Source organism: Cavia porcellus, unplaced genomic scaffold, assembly GCF_034190915.1.
Source record: "Cavia porcellus strain 051 isolate PalLab524CR breed Dunkin Hartley unplaced genomic scaffold, mCavPor4.1 scaffold_1, whole genome shotgun sequence".
In the NCBI taxonomy this organism is placed as follows: domain Eukaryota; kingdom Metazoa; phylum Chordata; class Mammalia; order Rodentia; family Caviidae; genus Cavia; species Cavia porcellus.
In genome coordinates, this window is record NW_026947484.1 from 186,151,536 (window position 1) to 186,171,515 (window position 19,980).

General features: G+C 36.2%; 1 protein-coding gene across 2 annotated transcripts in view; it reads left to right on the top strand.

Moving 5' to 3' along the window:
• The window catches only part of Baat (bile acid-CoA:amino acid N-acyltransferase), a 90,647-nt gene that overhangs the window by 22,738 nt on the left and 47,929 nt on the right, over positions 1-19,980 (top strand). The window contains exon 4 of one of the 2 annotated variants that reach the window (XM_003470900.3): positions 7,734-9,642. The exons of the other annotated variant lie outside the window; for it this stretch is intronic. Within the exon in view, the coding sequence (XP_003470948.1) occupies positions 7,734-8,327 (594 nt within the window). The 3' untranslated portion in view covers positions 8,328-9,642. Of the gene's footprint in view, positions 1-7,733; positions 9,643-19,980 lie in introns of those variants that run through there. 2 annotated transcript variants of the gene reach the window in all.

The following is a 19,980-nucleotide window of genomic DNA, read 5'->3' on the forward strand; positions in this document are numbered from 1 at the left end:
TGATTTTGCTATTGTTTTTGACATGTTTATCCATCTGACAGAGAATTCCTTAATGTCAAGAAATTGTGTCTTCCCTCTCTGAGTTTCACAGTTCTTAAAACACAATGGATGATTTAAAAATGCTTATGAATGACTGAGAATAAAAGAAAAAGCTAGGGGTCAGGATTTAGCTCACAGTGATAAGTGCCTGCCTGGCAAGCATGAGGTCACAAGTTTGATTCCCAGTACGAGAACAACAACCACCACAAGCACCTGTAATGTAAGAAAAGGCTGTATTAAGCGTCATTTGGAAGTCTCCTTTTGAAAGAAAAGAAGGCATAGGACTTTCGTTTAAGTTACTTGGATATCCTGCTTTCACCATTCTCACTCCCTTCTGAATTTGTAGAGAGCAGAATTGATACAACAACGTTTATTATTCTATTATTTGATGTCTGCTATTCCATACAATACATACTGCTGATTATATCATAACATTTTGTCAGGGCATTTAACAGTGAAAAAAACTAATTACATCACTTAATCCATGTTATTTAGTTAGAAAAACCTGATACGTTTTCACAAGAGTATTTCCTTTGAACACACAATTTATATTGCAGTACTCTACACAGGAGATATAAGAGCACAGTGGAGGGGGTTTTCACTTGCTTTCTTTATTCAATAATTGAAGTTCTTCAACTGGGGAAATTGTGTGTTTCTTTTTTTTTTTTATTTAAGAGGAAAAAGAGAAAAACACAAAACAAAACAAAGCAGTGTAAGGTTACATATAATACAGAACTACAAAAAAAAGCATAACAGTAAGAAATCACCTGTTAATAGATTACATATTATCATCTTGGAAATAGTTGCTCAAATCACAGTATCAAAGAATACAAAGTAGACATTCAAACAGAGAGACTACAAACAGCTGTGTTCAATGATCCAAAAACATTAATTTAGTCAGCTATTCAACATCCCTATACACACTTGCTGTTATATCCGTTAGAGCTCTTTTTTCCCCTTCCTCTCTTTTTACAACAAAATTTACACATTTTAGATTTTATTACTCCTTAGTTCTTATTACTTTTTTGGGGGGGGGGGAGAATAAAGTCAACTATGGCAGAACAAAGCTGTCAGTGAAAACCAAGGATAGACTTAGCACATGATGTAGAACAGAGTATACGGTTATTAACAATAGTTATCAACGTTGTCTCTTGTTTCCTTAAAAAGATTTGTCTATCTCATTAGATATTATAAAGTTGGACAAAACAGTAGAGAACAAGACCAATAAAACTTAGACATTGTAAACATTACAGGACTTCCAAAGGAGACAATAGTCAAACCAGAATGGGCATCTTAGTGAATCTTACTGCCTTCAAAGTAGTTGCCTATACCCTCGGACCTGATACTATCCCACAGAATGGAACAGAGTCTAATCAGTCAAAACAAGATCGTGGGAGCATTACAGGACTTCAAAACAAGTTAATAGGAAATCGAAAAGAGTTACTATTATATATCCTAATTTTTTAAATTTTTCCCTTAATTAAAATAAACATAAGAAATAACTAAATAATTTTTTTAAAGAATAATAGTTACCATAGTGTCTGTCTTTTTCCTTGAGATATTTGGATAAAACTTCATATACTATAGCTTCAAATATTTCCATATCAAGAAGCCCGGAATAAAGCCTTTCTAATTAATAAGTGAAAATTTTATAAGGCTTCAAGGCCACATAATGGGGAATCATGATTGCCACATATTTTCATATATTTGAATCAATACTTACATTAGGGAAACTATTCGGTATTCATACATGCGAGATTGATTTATTTCACTTATGAGTATGGTCTCAAGCTGCGCCCATTTATTGATAAATATCTCAATGTGATCCTTCTTTATAGCTGAATAATATTCCATTGTATAGAAATACCACAACTTTTTTAACCATTCCTCAGTTGATGGACACTTGGGTTGTTTCCAAGATCTGGCGATTACAAATTGTGCTGCTATAAACATAGGTGCACATAAATCACTGTGGTATGATGCTTTCAGTTCTTCTGGGAATATGCCTAGAAGTGGAATAGCTGGAATAAATGGGATTTCCAATCCCAACTTTTTGAGAAACCTCCAGACAGACCTCCACAAAGGCTGTACCAGTCTACACTCCCACCAACAGTGCAGGAGAGTTCCTTTTTCCCCACATCCTCTCCAGCATTTGTTGTTGTTGGTTTTCTTGATCCTGGCCATTCTTTCAGGAGTGAGATGGAATCTCAGTGTGGTTTTAATTTGCATTTCTCTGATGACCAATGATGATGAGCATGTTTTCATATATTTATTTGCCATTTGCATTTCTTCATCTGAGAATTGCGTATTCATCTCAGATGCCCATTTTTGGATTGGATCTTTGAATTTTGGAGGTCTGAGTTTTTTTAATTCTTTATATGTTTTAGACAAGAGTCCCTTGTCTGAGAGAGAGTTCACTAAAATCTTTTCCCAGTTTGTGGGTTTTCTTTTCACTATGCTGGAGATTTCTTTTGACATGCAGAAACTTTTTAATAAGATGTGGTCCCAGTTATTGATTCTGGGAAGTGTTTCCCGTGCGGTTTGAGTCCTGTTCATGAATTCTCTACCTACTCCTATGTCTCCAAGGTTTCTACCCACTTTGTCTTCCAATAGATTTAGTGTTTCTGTTTTAATATTCAGATCTTTGACCCATTTAGATTTTAATTTAGTACATGGTGATAGACATGGGTCTAGCTTTAGTTTTCGGCAAATGGAGAGCCAGTTTTTCCAGCACCATTTATTAAAGAGACTATCGTTCTTCCAGTGAACCTGCTTGGCTCCTTTATCAAAGATAAGGTGGTTGAGTGTGTTTGTAGTTGTGGTTGTATCTTCTAATCTATTCCATTGATCTTCGCCTCTATTTTGATTCCAATACCATGTTGATTTTACTACTGTTGCTTTGTAGTATAATTTCAAGTCAGGGATTGTGATGCCTCCTGCTTTGCCTTTGCTGCTTAGAATTGCCTTTGCGATTCTAGGTCTCTTCTGGTTCCAGATGAAATTTAGGAGTGATTTCTCTAGATCTATAAGGTATGTTGATGGTATTTCTATTGGGATTGCATTGAATCTGTATAAGAGTTTTGGGAGAATGGCCATCTTCACAATGTTTGTTCTTCCTATCCATGAGCAAGGGATGTCTTTCCATTTTCTGAGATCATCTTCAATTTCCTTTTTCAGTGTATTATAGTTTTCACTGTATAAGTCTTTCACTTCTTTCGTAAGAGTAATTCCTAAATATTTCATTTTTTTGCTTGCTAATGTGAATAGTCCAGTTTCTCTTATTTCCCTCTCTGTAATTTTGTTGTTCGTGTATAGGAATGCTATTGATTTCTGAGTATTGATTTTGTATCCAGCCACATTACTGAATTTATTTATTGTATCTAAGAGTATTTCAATGGAGTTTAGGGGGTCTTCTATGTAGAGTATCATGTCATCTGCAAACAATGATAACTTAACTTCTTCTTTTCCTATCTTTACCCCTTTTATTTCTCTTTCTTGCCTAATTGCTCTGGCTAGTACTTCCAGTACTATATTAAATAGGAGTGGTGATAAAGGACATCCTTGTCTTGTGCCTGATTTTAAAGTAAAGGCTTTCAATTTTTGGCCATTTAGAATGATGCTGGCTGTTGGTTTGTCATAAATGGCCTTTATTATATTGAGGTAAAGACCATCTATTCCAATTTTCTGTAGAGTTTTTATCATGAATAAATGTTGGACCTTATCGAAGGCTTTTTCTGCATCTATAGAAATGATCATGTGATTCTTATTTTTGGCTTTATTGATATGGTGGATTACATTTATTGATTTGCGTATGTTGAACCATCCTTGCATTCCTGGGATGAATCCCACTTGGTCATGGTGTATAATCTTCTTGATGATTTGCTGGATCCTATTTGCCAATATTTTATTGAGGATTTTTGCATCTGTGTTCATTAGGGAGATCGGTCTATAGTTCTCTTTTTTAGTTGGGTCTTTCTCAGGTTTTGGTACTAGAGTAATATTTGCTTCCAGGAACGACTTAGGAAGGATTGCTTCCCTTTCAATTTCATTGAACAGTTTGAAGAGTGTCGGCATTAGGTCTTCTTTGTATTTCTTGTAGAATTCTGCAGTGAATCCATCTGGGCCTGGGCTCTTCTTGGTGGGTAAGGACTTAATTACATTTTCAATTTCAGTAACAGAGATTGGGTTATTCAACAGTTTTACATCCTCTTGATCTAGCTTTGGCACTTCATATGCTTCTAAGAATCTGTCTATTTCTTCTGTGTTATCAAACTTTTGAGAGTAGAGGTTTTCGAAGTAGGTGTTGATGATCTTCTGTATTTCTATTGGGTCTGTAGTGATTTCTCCTTTTTCATTTCTTATTGCATGAATTTGAGCTTTTTCTTCCCTTTTTTTAATAAGGTTGGCTAGGGGCTTATCGATTTTATTTATTCTTTCAAAGAACCAACTCTTTGATTTGTTGATTCTTTGGATTGTTTTCTTAGTCTCTATTGCATTGATTTCTGCTCTGATTTTTATAATTTCCTCTCTTCTTTTGGCTTTGGGCTTGACTTGCTCTTCTTTTTCTAGCTGTTTGAGGTGTAGCATCAAGTTATTTATTTGTATTCGTTCTGTTTTCCTGATGTGGGAACTCAGTGCAATAAATTTTCCTCTCAGGACGGCTTTCATTGCATCCCACAGGTTCCGGTAAGTTGTATCTGTATTTTCATTTTCTTTTAGGTATTGTTTGATTTCTTCTTTAATTTCCTCTGTGACCCACTGATTACTCAAGAGTGTGTTATTCAGTTTCCATGTGTTTGTGGGATTTTTGCAGTATCTTTTATCATTAATTTCTAATTTCAGAGCGCTATGATCCGATAACATGCAAGGGATGATTTCAGCTCTTTTGCACTTGTTTAAATATGTTCTGTGAGCTAATATATGGTCTATTTTAGAAAATGATCCATGTACTGCTGAGAAGAATGTGTATTCTGATGTTGTTGGGTGGAACATCCTGTATATGTCTATCAAACCCATTTGTTCACAGGTATGATTCAGTTCTGTTATTTCTTTGCTCATTTTCTGTCTGGTTGATCTGTCCCTTGGTGTCAATGGCGTATTAAGGTCTCCTGTTACAATTGTGTTACTGATAATTTGAGTTTTCATTTCTGTTAATAATTGTTTTATATAACTTGGTGCTCTGGAGTTTGGTGCGTATATATTTAAGATAGTTATCTCTTCCTCTTGGAGTTTTCCCCTTACAAGTATGTAGTGACCTTCTTTGTCCTTTATGGTCATTGTTGGTTTAAAGTTCACGTTGTCTGCAAACAGAATGGCTACTCCTGCCTTTTTCTGGATTCCTGCTGCATGAAGAATTGTTTTCCATCCTTTGACTTTCAGTCTGTGAGTATCCTTCTGGGTTAGATGGGTTTCCTGTAAACAGCATATGGTTGGATTTTGTTTCTTGATCCATTCTGCTAGTCTGTTTCTTTTGATTGGTGCATTGAGACCATTTACATTAATGGTTATTACTGTTAAATGCTGGTTAATTGTAGGAATGTTATCTCTCTGCTGTTGCATCTTTATCTTTCTGTTCTGTTTAATTATTTGCTTTGCTTAGTGGTTTTTTCCTTTGTGTATCTAAACTGTCTTTCAATATTTTTTGCAGGGTCGGTTTGGTGTTCATGAAGTTCTTCAGCTGTTCTTTGTCATGGAAGTATCATATTGCACCATCTATTTTGAATGATAGTTTTGCAGGATATATCAGTCTTGGTTGGAAATCATTTTGCTTTAGGATCTGGAATATTTCACTCCATGCTCTTCTTGACTTTATCGTTTGTGCTGAGAAGTCTGCTGTGATTCTGATAGGTTTTCCTTTATAAGTGATCTGTCTTTTCTCTCTGACAGCTTTTAGTAATCTATTCTTGTGTTGGATTTCTGGGATGGTGATTATTATATGTCTGGGTGTAGTTTTATTTTGGTTATGAGTGTTTGGAGTTCTATATGCTTCACTGATCTTGATGTCAGTTTCTGATCTCATGCTTGGGAAATTTTCAGCTATTACTTCTCTAAATATCCGCTTGACATCCTTTATGTTGTCTCCCTCTCTTTCATTAATCCCTATCATTCTTATGTTATTCTTCTTTGCATCGTCTTGCAGTTGTTGAATTGTTGTTTCCTGATTCCTTGTTATTTTCAAAAGATCTTTCCTTTCCTGTTCACTAGCTGCAATCATGTCTTCAAGGTCTGAAATTCTATCTTCACTTTCATTAAGGCGGTTTTTACAACTTTCAGTGGAGTTTTTTATTTCCTGTATATCTCTGTGCATCTGCATTATGTATTCTGTTTGTTTCTTATATTGCTCGTCTAGGGATTCTATCTTTTTGTTTAGTTCCTCCAATTTTTTATCTGTGTTTTCTTTAGATATATTTAGAATCTCTTTCATTTTATCATTTCTTCTTTTATCTGGGAGATTATTTCGAGTATGAATTTCTTTAAAGCTTCCTGGAGTTGTTTGTCAACTTCAGTAGCTATTATGTCCGATATATGAGGTGGATGGGATATATTTTCTTCTATATACATTGCTCCTAGGGTTTCCTGAGATGGGCTGGAGGTTTGAGGTTGTAATTTGGTCTTTCGTTTTGTCATTTTGTATATTTCTGTGTTTCAAGTGTTATTTGAAAGCTTCCTCAGGATCTGTTGAAAATCCCCTTCTATGCTTGGAGCTACTGAGCCTCTGACACCGCACTACCCCAAGCCATTGGGCCTGCAGAACCAGTGTCCCTCCTCTGCCTGCTCAGAACTCCGCAGTTCCAGACAAGCTGGGCCTCAGGGACATTGTGCGCCCACCTGCCCCTTGGAAGATCCACAGCTCTTCAATTGCAGCCGGGTTAGGGTGCTCTCCACAGGCCACAGTGCCTCAGGAGCCTGTGATCCCTCCCTGCTTGCAGAGATATCCACAGTCCTCTAGGCAAAGGAAGGGACTTCTGCAGGCACTCCAGATCCGCCCAGCTCCTCCTCTGCAGGCAGATGGCTAGGCGCGGCTGGGCTCGGGGGTTAGTGTAGGCCCGCCCATCAGTCAGGAGCTCAGCAGACTTCCAAGTGTAGCCGGGAGGGGGGGGGGAGGCAGCTGTAGTGGCCTCTAACCCACTGTTCCACTTCTCTGCACCCAGAAGCCTGGGGGGTCCGGAACAGTCTGAGATTTGGGCAGACTGTGCTGGGCACTCACCACAGGCTGAGGTGCCTCAGGAAGCTGCGATGCCTCTCTGCTTGCAGAAGTATTCAGTCCTTCAGACAAAGGAACGGGCTTCTGCAGGGACTCCGGATCCGCCCAGCTCCTCCTCTGCAGGCAGATGGCTAGGTGCGGCTGGGCTCGGGGGTTAGTGTAGGCCCGCCCATCCGTCAGGAGCTCAGCAGACTTCCAAGTGTAGCCGGGGGGGATGGGGAGGCAGCTGTAGTGGCCTCTAACCCACTGCTCCACTTCACTGCACCCAGAGGCCTGGGGGGTCCGGAACAGTCTGAGATTTGGGCAGACTGTGCTGGGCACTCACCACAGGCTGAGGTGCCTCAGGAAGCTGCGATGCCTCTCTGCTTGCAGAAGTATTCAGTCCTTCAGACAAAGGAACGGGCTTCTGCAGGGACTCCGGATCCGCCCAGCTCCTCCCTGTGTGTTTCTTTTAACTGAAAGAATAACATTTTCTTTCCATTGTTTTCAGGTTTTAGGCCCAGGCATTGGGATAGTCTCCGTATGTAAAGGAGCAGAGATTGGATTGTCTTTGGCCATTCAACTAAAACAAATCACAGCAACAGTGCTTATTAATGGGCCTAACTTCATTATTAGTGTTCCACACATATATCGTGGTCAGATCATTGAGCCTGCACATGTCTCAGTTGAGTATGAATCCATTAATGTCTTTGGATTCGCAGAGTTTTATCAGGTTTATACAAAATGTGAAACTGGAATTAGCCAGTTTTTCCTTCCTATTGAAAAGGCCCAGGGACATTTCCTCTTCATTGTGGGAGAAGAAGATAAGAATCTCAATAGCAAAGTACACGCTGCAGAAGCCATTGAACAGCTGAAGAGGAATGGGAAGAACAACTGGACCCTACTGTCTTACCCAGGGGCCGGCCACCTGATAGAACCCCCCTATTCTCCAATGTGTCGCGCTTCTAGGATGCCTTTTGTGGTGCCACCCATTCACTGGGGAGGAGAACTTATCCCACACGCAGCTGCACAAGAACATGCTTGGAAGGAAATCCAGAAATTTCTGAAGAAACACCTTGCTCCAGGGTCGAATAGTCAACTATGAGCAACTGGGTATAGTTAGGAAGGAGAGAAGTAAATGTGTTTCCAGCACCTTCTCTTAATTTTCCTGAAAGAATAGCTATACTGTTGTTGTAAGAAGGAAGTTATTATAGCAAAATAATGATAGTTGAGAAATCTAAAGCTTTGATTTGTGAAAAATATCAGCTGTTTCCATTTAATGAAATTTCACTGAGAGTCCTATAACATAGAATGAACACACAGTTATAATTGTCCTGAAATTTTCAACATCATAACAGTTTTCAATCGTAGTATTATAGACAGCTAAGTTAGGCAGAAATATTATAGGCAGTCAGATAAGTCTAGGTCCTACAGAGAACCGGGACAAAGGTGAAAATGCACCACAGCTGAGCCCAGAGATATATCAGGTGGAGGCCAGGCTGTAAGACAACCAAAGAACCAGCCTACCTATCCCTCAAAGAATTAGAGAAGTGTTAACACTTGGTCTAATTAAGTGAAGATAGGTATCAATCTCTTTGGTGAAAATCAAGATCCTAGGATCCATTACCTACCTAAGAGGTTCTTTTGTTCTTTCTGTGTCTGCTTCCTGTGTGATCTGCTTCCCCACTGAATCAATGTTACCCCAGAAGCTATACTATAATCTTATTAGTTGATCTTAGCTGTAACTCATGTTGTACCTTTGTGATTGAGCTTCATAAAATTTTCCCTAAGAAGTGGGGTCTTGGCCAACCAAATTTTTGGATGTCCCCCCTTGTCACTCTCGGATAGGAGGTTTCTATCCTTTAGTAAATATTTCCTACTATTAATCACCATTGTTTCTAGAATTCATTCTTTAATTTTAGAGAGTATGAACTTGCCAATATCAGATGCCTAACATATTGGGGGTTATAATATTTCCTTTATATAATTCAGAGTTTCTGATATCATTTCTATGTCCCGAGCAATTATAGGGGGAAAATTTAACCATAGAGAGTCATGGAATTACACACATGCCATTGTTAATTTCCTAAAATTTACATTGAATAAATGTAGATCTCTAATGTTTGAAATACGCTTATAGTCGGTTGTTTTATTGGTCTTTGAAAGCCAGTTCTGGGTAAAAGTTGTTCTCTCTTAGCCCATATGTCAGTAGGTTCCTGTGGCAGAATGGGAGGGCATGTCTTCACAATTTCTTGACTTTTGAATGGGAACAATGGCTTCCACTTAAAAAAAAGCATGCATGAGTATCCTATGAAGTAGAAATATGTATAGACTCTAACTTATGTAACATTGTGGTAGCAATTTTTAATCATGAAACTTTGGAGAAATAAAATTAATAAAAATGAACCACAGAAATAATAGATGCTGACATTATGGACTGCTTAACTTTCAAATTAAACACATTGAGCTTTTTTATTTGAAACTACATTTGTATCTTATAGTTGCTTTGTTATTTTGGGTAAAGTAAAGATAGTTAAAGAATATATTATATTAAATAATATGTAAGTTTACACTAGTTAAGATTTTCTAGAGAACAAAGTCAATAGAAAAAATGTATAATACAGCAAAAATAAGATTTACTGGTGACACAGGAATCCACGAGTAGCAGTCAGAGAAGTGGATGTAACTCTTTATTATGCCTGTGGACCCAGAGGGGTTCCCTACTGCGAAGTCTGAGGCCTGAGTATGGGTCAGGAGAGTTATTTTGATTTTGGGGCATGACAGGGTAAGCTAAACAATGACAGTGAATTAAAAGTAAAAGGTTGACAATTCTGAATGGCGATTTGGCGTCAGCCAACAGAAAAGTCAGGTGACAGGCAACCATGAAGTAGCTCTATAGGAAGGGAAGGAGTTCAGCAAGGTATGGGCGGTGAGATAGCAGGAGGCTGTGGGACAAGTTGTGTGGGAAAGTGAGGATGCAGCAAGATGCAGAAACTTCTGTAATCTTGTGGCTAAAAGACAGAATAGAGTAAGAGGATAACTCTCCAATGGGTGGGGCTCTGGGGTGAGACCTTTGATATTAGAGGGGGTTCCAGGGTGGTCTATTTTTCTGTCTCAGTATCATGTAAGTTATAATTATAAACTTGCTCTTGCACTTGGAGATTAAGTGTAATTTAAGAGGAAATGTCTGGTTGGCAAGCCGACCACGGGTGGATCATAACATTTAATCCTTTCCCCATACCAGCAACGTCCTGATGTCATAAGCAAACAGCTCCTCACCAGGTCCTGTCATCTTACTCCATAGCTGACCATGGTCATCAGATGTGAAAACTGTGACATTTTAGTAATGCCTTTCTATTCTATACCTTAACTTTCTTCCCTTTTTCTGCCAAGAGGCCCTGTATGGCCCACATACCCTATCCTCAGGGCTCACAATTTGGAGTGCTTCACTCCTCTGCGCAAGCTAGCTAGTAAAACTTGGTTCCTTCAGCTTCTTCAAAGTGCTACTCATGATTCTTGCATCATTGCTAAATTGGACTTTGATACAACAATACAACTATCTCTTGTGTAAAAATGGAAACACTAATTCTCTTTCCAGAAGGCAAGATAGAGTTTTGTTCTGGGTGATACTTACTCTTCGCCCATAATTTAAATATTATAACGTAAAAGTAACAATATATAAGCCCATAATTTAAATATTAGAGCCCATAATTTAAATATTATAATGTAAAAGTAACAGTACATAAGTACTGCTATGAAGTTAATCATAGTCACAATCCAAAGCAAAAAATAGAGGAGTCTGAATCCAGTCCTGGGCCCCGAATGTGTGTGATTTGATTCCCAGTGCATGGTGGAAGCTTTGCAATGTCACTGCAAGCCAGTTGGGCCTCATCCAGAGTTCCAAATCACCAGAGGACACATTCAAGGTGCCCACAGGCCTACCTGGGCCATGTCTAGCAATGCCCAAGTGGCTAGCAATGGCTTTAATCCAGTCCCAGGAGCTGACATGCATGAGTTGACTCCCAGTGCATGGGGGGAACCTTGGGAACTTTGCTCCCAGCTGTGGTAAGACCACAGGCCAGTGTCCCAAATCACCAGAGGATGAATAGGATTTCCCTGTGGGCCCAAATGGGCCGCTCCCAATGACCTTAAGGGCTATAAGGGGCCTGAATGCAGTCTCAGGAGCCAGAAGTGGGCCAGGTGATTCCCAATACTGGGAGGAAGCATTGGAATGTTGTTCAAATGCCAGTAATATAGGAAAATGACCAAATAAATGAGCAAAATGCAATCTTAAACTGCCAGCCCAACCTTAGCAAGCCTAGGAGAGAGGTACATAGAAGAAAATATAAGCCATACACCTGAAATTCCTGAAATGGCCTCAATTCACCAATTAAAAGAAACAGACTGGCCAAGTGGATCAAGAAACAACATCCAACCATATTCTGTATACAGGAAACTCATTTAATCCAAAAGGATACTCATAGACTGAAAGTCAAATGATGGAAAACAATTCTCCATGCAACAAGATCCCCCCAAAAGCAGGGTTAGCTATTCTGTTTGCAGACAATGTGAACTTCAAACCAAGAATGATCCAAAGAGATAAAGAATCCCACTACATACTAGGTACAGGAAAACTTCAAGAGGAAGAGATAGGAATCTTAAATATATATGTATCAAATTACAGAGCACCCGCTATACAAAACAAATATTAACAGAATTTAAAAATCAAATAAGCAATAACACAAGTAAAACAGGAGAACTTAACACACCATTGACACAAAGGGACAGATCAACTAGACAAAAAGCCAGCAAAGAAATAACAGAACTGAATTATACCCGTGAACAAATGGACTTGGTGGATGTATACAGAATGTTTCACCCAACATCAGAATATACATTTTTCTCAGAAGCACATGGAATATTCTCTAAAACAGACCATATGCTAGCCAACAGAACATACTTAAGTAATTCCATAGAATTGAAATTATCCTATGTATATTATCGGATCATAGCACCATGAAACTAGAAATCAATGACAAAAGAAACTGCAAAAACCCCACAAACACATGGAAATTCAATAATACGCTCCTGAGCAATGGGTCACAGAAGAAGTTAAACAATATCTAGAAGCAAATGAAAATACAAATACATCTTACTGGAACCTGTGGGGTGCAATGAAAATACTCCTCAGATAAAAATTTATTGTGGTAAATTCCCACATCAGAGAAACAGAACAAACACAAGTAAACAACCTTATGCTACATCTTAAACATCAAGAAAAAGAAGAACAAGTCAATCCCAAAGCAAACATTAGGAGAAAAGTGTAAAGATCAGCACAGAAGTCAGTGCAATAGAGACTAAGAAAACAATACAAAGAATCAGTGAATCGCAAGATTTGGTTCTTTGAAAGAATGAATAAAGTTGATAAGCCCTTAGCTAATCTTATTTTAAAAAGAAAAGTAAAAACTCAAATTCATGCAATAAGGAATGAAAAGGGTGAAATCACTATAGACCCTGTAGAACTACAGAAGATCATCAATACCTATTTCAAAAACTTCTACTGTCACAGGCTTGATAACAAAGAAGAAACGGACAGATTCCTAGAAATATATGAAGTACCAAAGCTGGGCCAGGAAGATGTAAAACTGCTGAATAATCCAGTTTCAATTAATGAAACTGAAAAATATAATTAAATCCTTACCAACAAAGAAAAGCCCAGATCCAGATGAATTCACACAGAATTCTACAAGAAATTCAAAGAAGAACTGATGTCGACACTCCTCAAACTCTTCAATGAAATTGAAAGGGAAGCAACTCTCTTTAACTGATTCCTGGAGGAAAATATTACTGCAGTATGAAAACCTGAGTAAGACCCAACCAAAAGGAACTACAGGTCAATCTCCCTAATCAACATTGATGCAAAAATTCTCAATAAAATATTGGCAAACAGAATGCAGCAAAGCATCAAGAAGAGTATAAACCATGACCAACTGGGATTCATCTCAAGAATGTACAGATGCTTTAATATGTGCAAATCAATAAATGTAATTCACCATATCAATAAAGCAAAAAGAATCACATGATGATTTCTATAGTTGCAGAAAAACCTTTTGATAAGATCCAACACTTATTCATGATAAGAACCTTACAGAAAACTGAAATAGATGGTCTTTATGTCAATATGGTAAAAGCCATCTTTGACAAAGCAACACTGAGCATTTTTTAAATTTTTTTTATTTTAAAGAGATTAAGACAAAAGAGGACATAACAAAGCACATCAGGTCAGAACAATGCAAGTAACACAGTATTTTACCACAAGACAACCCATAATTAACAGTAACTACCATAATGCACCTTTCTTTGAAATAGCTGAGCATAGCTTCATATACAATAGTATCAAACGTAACAAAACAGTATAAAACCATTCAAGAGTGTGAAAGCATTACAAGGCTTTCAGAACCAAATAGCAGAGAATAGACAATGGCTAGTATATTATCTCATTTTCCATAGAAAATTTGTTTATACTGTTACACGTAATAATATCCAATAAGATGTAACAGGATAGAACCAAAGGAAACAGAAAAACAAAAGCATAGTTGGACTTCAGAGTAAGATGATACTAAATAAGCATTGGCTATCCTTAATGTCTTGTTTTCTTTAAAATAGCTGTTTATACTATCACAGGTTATAAAATCAAACAAACTAGGATAAGACTATTCCAAATAATGAATGCAGACATTATAAGGCTTCCAGGCAATGTAATGGGGAATCATAATTACTATAAACTCTTATGTACTCTTACCATTTCTTACATTAAGGAGAATATATGGTATTTCTACGTGTGAGTTTGATTAATTTCACTTAAGAGTTCGGTCTCAAGTTGTGTCCATTTATTTATAAATATCTCAGTGTGATCTATAAAGAGCTTGGTAGTACTCCATAGTATGAAAATTCCACAACTTTTTTTATCTATTCCTCAGTTGATGGGCACTTAGGTTGTTTTCAAGATCTGAATACTACAAACTGTACTGCTATAAATATGGGTGCACATATATTGCTGTTTTCAGATGTTTTCAGTTCTTCTGGAATATGCGTCGAAGTGGAACAGCTGGAACAAATGGGACCTCCAATCCCAGCTTTTTGAGGAATCTCCAGCCTGACCTCCACAATGACTGCACGGTCTACACTCCAACTAACAGTGCAGGAGAGTTCCCTTTTCCCCACAGCCTCTCCAGCATTTGTTGTTGGTAGTTTTCTTGATCCTGGCCATTCTTTCAGGAGTGAGATGGAATCTCAGTGTGGTTTTAATTTGAATTTTTCTAATGAGTAATGATGTTGAAAATTTTTTCATGTATTTATTTGCCACTTGTATTTCTTCATTTGAGAACTGTGTATTCATCTCAGATGCCCATTTTTGGATTGGATCTTTGAATTTTGGCGGTCTGATTTTTAAAAAATTCTTTATATGTTTTAGACAGAAGTCCTTTATCTGAAGGACAGTTCACTAAGATTATTTCCCAGTGTGTGGGTTTTCTTTTCACTATGCTGGAGATTTCTTTTGACACACAGAGACTTTTTAATAAGATGTGATCCCAGCTATTGATTCTGGAAAGTATCCATGGAGTTTGATTCCTGTTCATGAATTTCTACCTATCCTTATGTCTTCAAGATTTTTACCTAATTTGTCTTCCAACAGATTTAGTGTCTCTGTTTTAATTTGCATATCTTTGATCATTTAGGTTTTAGTTTAGGTTAGTTAGTTTAGTATGGTGATAGACATGAGTCTACTTTCAATTTTAGGCATGTGGAGAGCCAGTTTTTCCAGCACCATTTATGAAAGAGACTGTCTTCTAGTGAACATGTTTGGCCCTTTATCGAAGATAAGATGGTTGAGTGTGTTTGTAGTTGTGGTTGTATCTTCTAAGCTACTCCACTGATCCTCAGATCTGTTTTTATTCCAGTACCATGTTTATTTTATTATGGTAGCTTTATAGTATAATTTCAAGACAGAGGTTGTGATGCCTCCTGCCTTGTCTTTCATGGTAGAATTGCCTTTGCTATTTTAGGTCTCTTCTGGTTCCAGATGAATTTTAGGATTGATTTCTCTAGATCTATGGGGTATGTTGATAGTATTTTCATTGGCATTGTATTGATTCTGTATGACATTTTGGGAGAATAGCCATTTTTACAATATTTATTCTTCCTATCCATGAGCAAGGGATGTCTTTCCACTTTCTGAGATCTTCTTCAATGTCTTTGTTGAGGATATTATAATATTCCCTGTATAGACTTTTTTTACTTCTTTTGTGAGTTTAATTCCTACGGGTTTCATTTTTTTGGATGTTAGTGTGAAGGATGTGGCTTCCTTTCTTTATTTCTCAGTGATTTTGTTGTTAGTGTATAGAAATGCTATTGGTTTTTGAGTATAGATTTTTTATCCAGTGATGTTGCTTAATTTATTTATTGTATCTAGGAGTCTTTTAATGGAGCTTTGGGGATCTTCTATGTGAAGTATCATGTCATCCACAAATAAAGATAATTTAACTTCCTCTTTTCCTATCTTTACCCCTTTTATTTCTCTCTCTTGTCTTATTGCTTGGCTAGTATTTCCAGTAGTATGTTAAATAGGAGCGTTGATAAGGGAAATCCTTTTCATGTGCCTGAGTTTAAGGTGAAGGCTTTCAGTTTTTTGGTCATTTAATAATGCTGGCTATTGGTTTGTCATAGATGACCTTTATCATATTGACATAAAGACCATCTATTCCAATTTTCTGTAAGGTTCTTATCATAAATGACTCTTGGACCTTCTCAAAAGCTTTTCTGCACCAATAAAGATGATCATGTGATGCTTACTTTTGGCTTTATTGATATGGTAGATTACATTTATTGACTTATGTATCCTAAACCATCCTTACATGCCTGAGATGAATCTCACTTGATCATGGTGTATAATCTTCTTGATGATTTGCTGCATCCTTTTTGTCAATATTTTATTGAGGATTTTTACATCTGTGTTCATTAGGGAGATTGGCCTGTAGTTCTCTTTTTTAGTATATCTTTCTCAAGATTTGGTGCTAAAGTAACATTTGTTTCCAGGAATGACTTAGGAAGAATTGTTTCCCATTTGATTTCATTAAAGAGTTTGAGGAGTGTCAGCATTAAGTCTTCTTGTATTTCTTGTAGAATTCCACAGTGAATCTGTCTGGGCCTGTGCTGTTCTTTGTAGGTAGGGACTTAATTGCATTTTCAATTTCACTAGTAGAAATTGGATTATTCAGCAGTTTTACATCTTCTTGAGCCAGCTTTTGTACTTCTTATCTTTCTAGGAATCTGTTCATTTTTTCTTTGTTATCGAACCTATGAGAGTAGAGATTTTTGAAATAGGTGTTGACGATCTCCTGTATTTCCACAAAGTCTGTAGTGATTTCGTCTTTTTTTTATATCTCATTGCATGAATTTGAGCTGTTTGTTTCTTTTTAAAATAAGGCTGGCTAGGGGTTTATCAATTTTATTTATTTTTCAAAGAACCATTTGTTCTTTGAAAAAGAACAAATTTGTTGATTTTTTGGATTGTTTTCTTAGTCTCTGTTGTATTAATTTCTGCTCTGATTTTTATAATTTCCTCCCATCTTTTCACTTTGGGCTAGACATGCTCTTCTTATTTAGATGTTTGAGGTGTAGCATCAGGTTATTTATTTGTATTCATTCTGTTTTCCTGATGTGGGAACTCAGTGCAATAACTTTTCCTCTGAGGACTGCTTTCATTCATCCCACAGATTCTGTATCTGTATTTTTATTTGCTTGTAGGTATTATTTAATTTCTTCTTTAATTTTCCCTGTGACCCACTGATTGCTCCATTGTGTATTATTCAATTTCCATGTGTTTGTTGCAGTTTTTGCAGTTTCTTTTATCATTAATTTCTAGTTGCATGGTGTTATGATCTGATAACATGCATGGGATAATTTCAATTCTTTTGCGTTTATTTAAATATGTTCTGTGAGCTAATATGTGGTCTATTTTAGAGAATGTCCCATGTGCTGCTGAGAAGAATGTATATGCTGATGTTGTTGGGTGAAACATTCTGCATTTGGCTATGAATTTTTCACAGGTGTGATTGAGTTCTACTATTACTTTGCTGATTTTCTGTCTGGTTGATCTGCCCCTTGGTGTCAATGGTGTGCTAAGGTATCCTGTTATAATTGTGTTATTGCCAATTTGATTTTTCATTTCTATTAATACTTGCCTTGTATAACTGTGTGCTCTCAAATTTGGTGCATATATATTTAAGATTGTTATCTTTTCCTCTATAAGTTTTCCCCTAACCAGTATTTAGTGACCTTCTTTATCTCTTAGGACTATTCTTGATTTTAAGTTCACATTATCTGCAAACATAATAGCTACCCCCACTTTTTTTTTCAGTTCCTGTTGCATTAAGAATTGTTTTCCATCCTTTTACTTTCAGTCTGTGAGTTTCCTTTTGGGTTAGATGGGTTTCTTGTAGACAGCATAAGGTTGGATATTGTTTCTTGATCCATTCTGTCAGTGTGTTCATTTAATTGGTGAATTGAGACCATTTACATTAATGGTTATAACTGTTATATATTGGTGTATATTTTACATGTTATCTTTCTGCTGTTGTATCTTTATCTTTCCATTCTGTTTAGTTGTCTACTGTACTTAGTGGTTTTCCCCTATGTGTATCTAAACTGTCTTTCAGTATTCTTTGCAGGGTTGTCTAGGTGCTCATGAAGTACTTCAGCTGTTATTTGTCATGGAATTATCATCTTTCGCCTTTCATTTTAAAGGACAGTTTTTCAGGATACATCAGTCTAGGTTGAAAATCATTTTCCTTTAGGATCTGAAACACTTACCGCCATGCTCTTCTTGACTTTATTGTTTGTGCTGAGAAGTCTGCTGCTAGGTTTTCTTTTATAGGTGATCTTTTTTCTCTGACAGCATTTAGTATTCTATTCTCATGTTGGATTTCTGAGATAGTGATTATTGTATGTCTGGGTGTAGTTTTATTTTGATTATGGCTATTTGGAGTTCTATATTCTTCACTAATCCATATTTCAGTTTCCATTCTCATGTTTGGGAAAATTTCAGCTATTACTTCTGTGAATAGTCTCGATATTATTTATTTTGTTCTGTTCTTTTGTATTTATCCCTATCAATCTTAAGTTTTTTGCATCATCTTGTAGATTTTGAATTGTTATTTCCTGATTACTTGTTATTTTTTAAAAAATTTTTTTCAAAGAAAAAAAACCAAAGCAGTAAAAGGGTACAAGTAATACAGAATTTCAAAAAAAATAAACAGTAAGAAATCATTAGTTAATAGATTACCTATTGTCATCTTAGAAATAATTGTTCATGTTACAAAATTAAATCATATAAAGTGGATATTCAAACAGGGAAACTGCAAACAGTTGTGTTCAATGATCCAACAAAAATGTATAATATGGCCATCTATCTTACACCCTAAACACACTTGCAGTTGTATTTTTTAGAGCACTTTCTTTTCCTTTATTTTTTACAATAACAATTATACATTTTGGGTTTTATTACTCCCACAATTCTTATTATTTTTTTGGTGGAGAATAAAACCAAATATGCAAAACAAAGCAGAGTCAGTCAAAACAAAGGATGGACATCATACATGATAGGAAAACAGAATACAAGGTAATCAACAATGGTTATCATAATACCTCTTGCTAACTTAAAAAGAATTGCCCATATTTTTAGGTATAATAAAATTGAATAAAACAGTACAGAAAAAGACCAATAAAACCTAAACATTGGAGACATACAGGACTTCAAAAGAAGACAATAGTCAAATCAGAATGGGTATCATAGTGAATCTTATTGCCTTCAAAGTAGTTGCCTATATCCTCAAACTTGATACTGTCAAACAGAACTGAAGAGAGTAAAATCAGTCAAAACAAGATAGTGGGAGCAATACAGGGCTTCAAATCAAGTTAATAGGAAATCAAAAACTCAATAAAATATATCCTGCTAAGTTTTAAAAATTTTTCCCTTAATTAAAAAATTGTAAAAAAGAAATAAATTTTAAAAATGGGAGAGATTGAGATAAAAGAGGACATAACAACATAACAATATGGATCAAAGCATGACAATTTCAGCAACCTAGTGCTTCACCACAAGATAACCCAATTTAATAGTAGTTACCATAGTGTCTCTTTCCTTGAATATTTGAATATAATTTTGTTTACTATAGCATGAAACATATCAAGACAGTGTGAAACCATTCAAGAAGATGAAAGTATTACAGGGTATTTTTGAACCAGCTAACAGAAAATGAACAATGGTTTCTATATTATCGCTTTGCCTATAACATTTTTTGTTTATACTATCACATATAATTAAACCCAGTAAGATACAACATCATAAAACCAATGAAGCCAGAAGAGCAACAGTTTGATGGGACTTCAAAACAAGATGATAGTAAATCAGCAGTAGCTATTATGATGTCTTTTTTTAAAATTTTATTTAAGGAGAAAAAAAAAGCAGAGAAAGGGTACAAGTTATACAGATTTACAGAAAAAAATAAACAGTAGGAAATCACTATTAATGGATTACATATTGTCATCTTAGAAATAATTGTTCAAGTCACAAAATTAAAGCTTGTAAAGTGGACATTCCAACAATGATACTGCAAACAGTTCTGTTCAATGATCCAATAAAACTCAGTGATATCATTTTCTATCTTATACACTTAAATATACATGCAGTTATATTA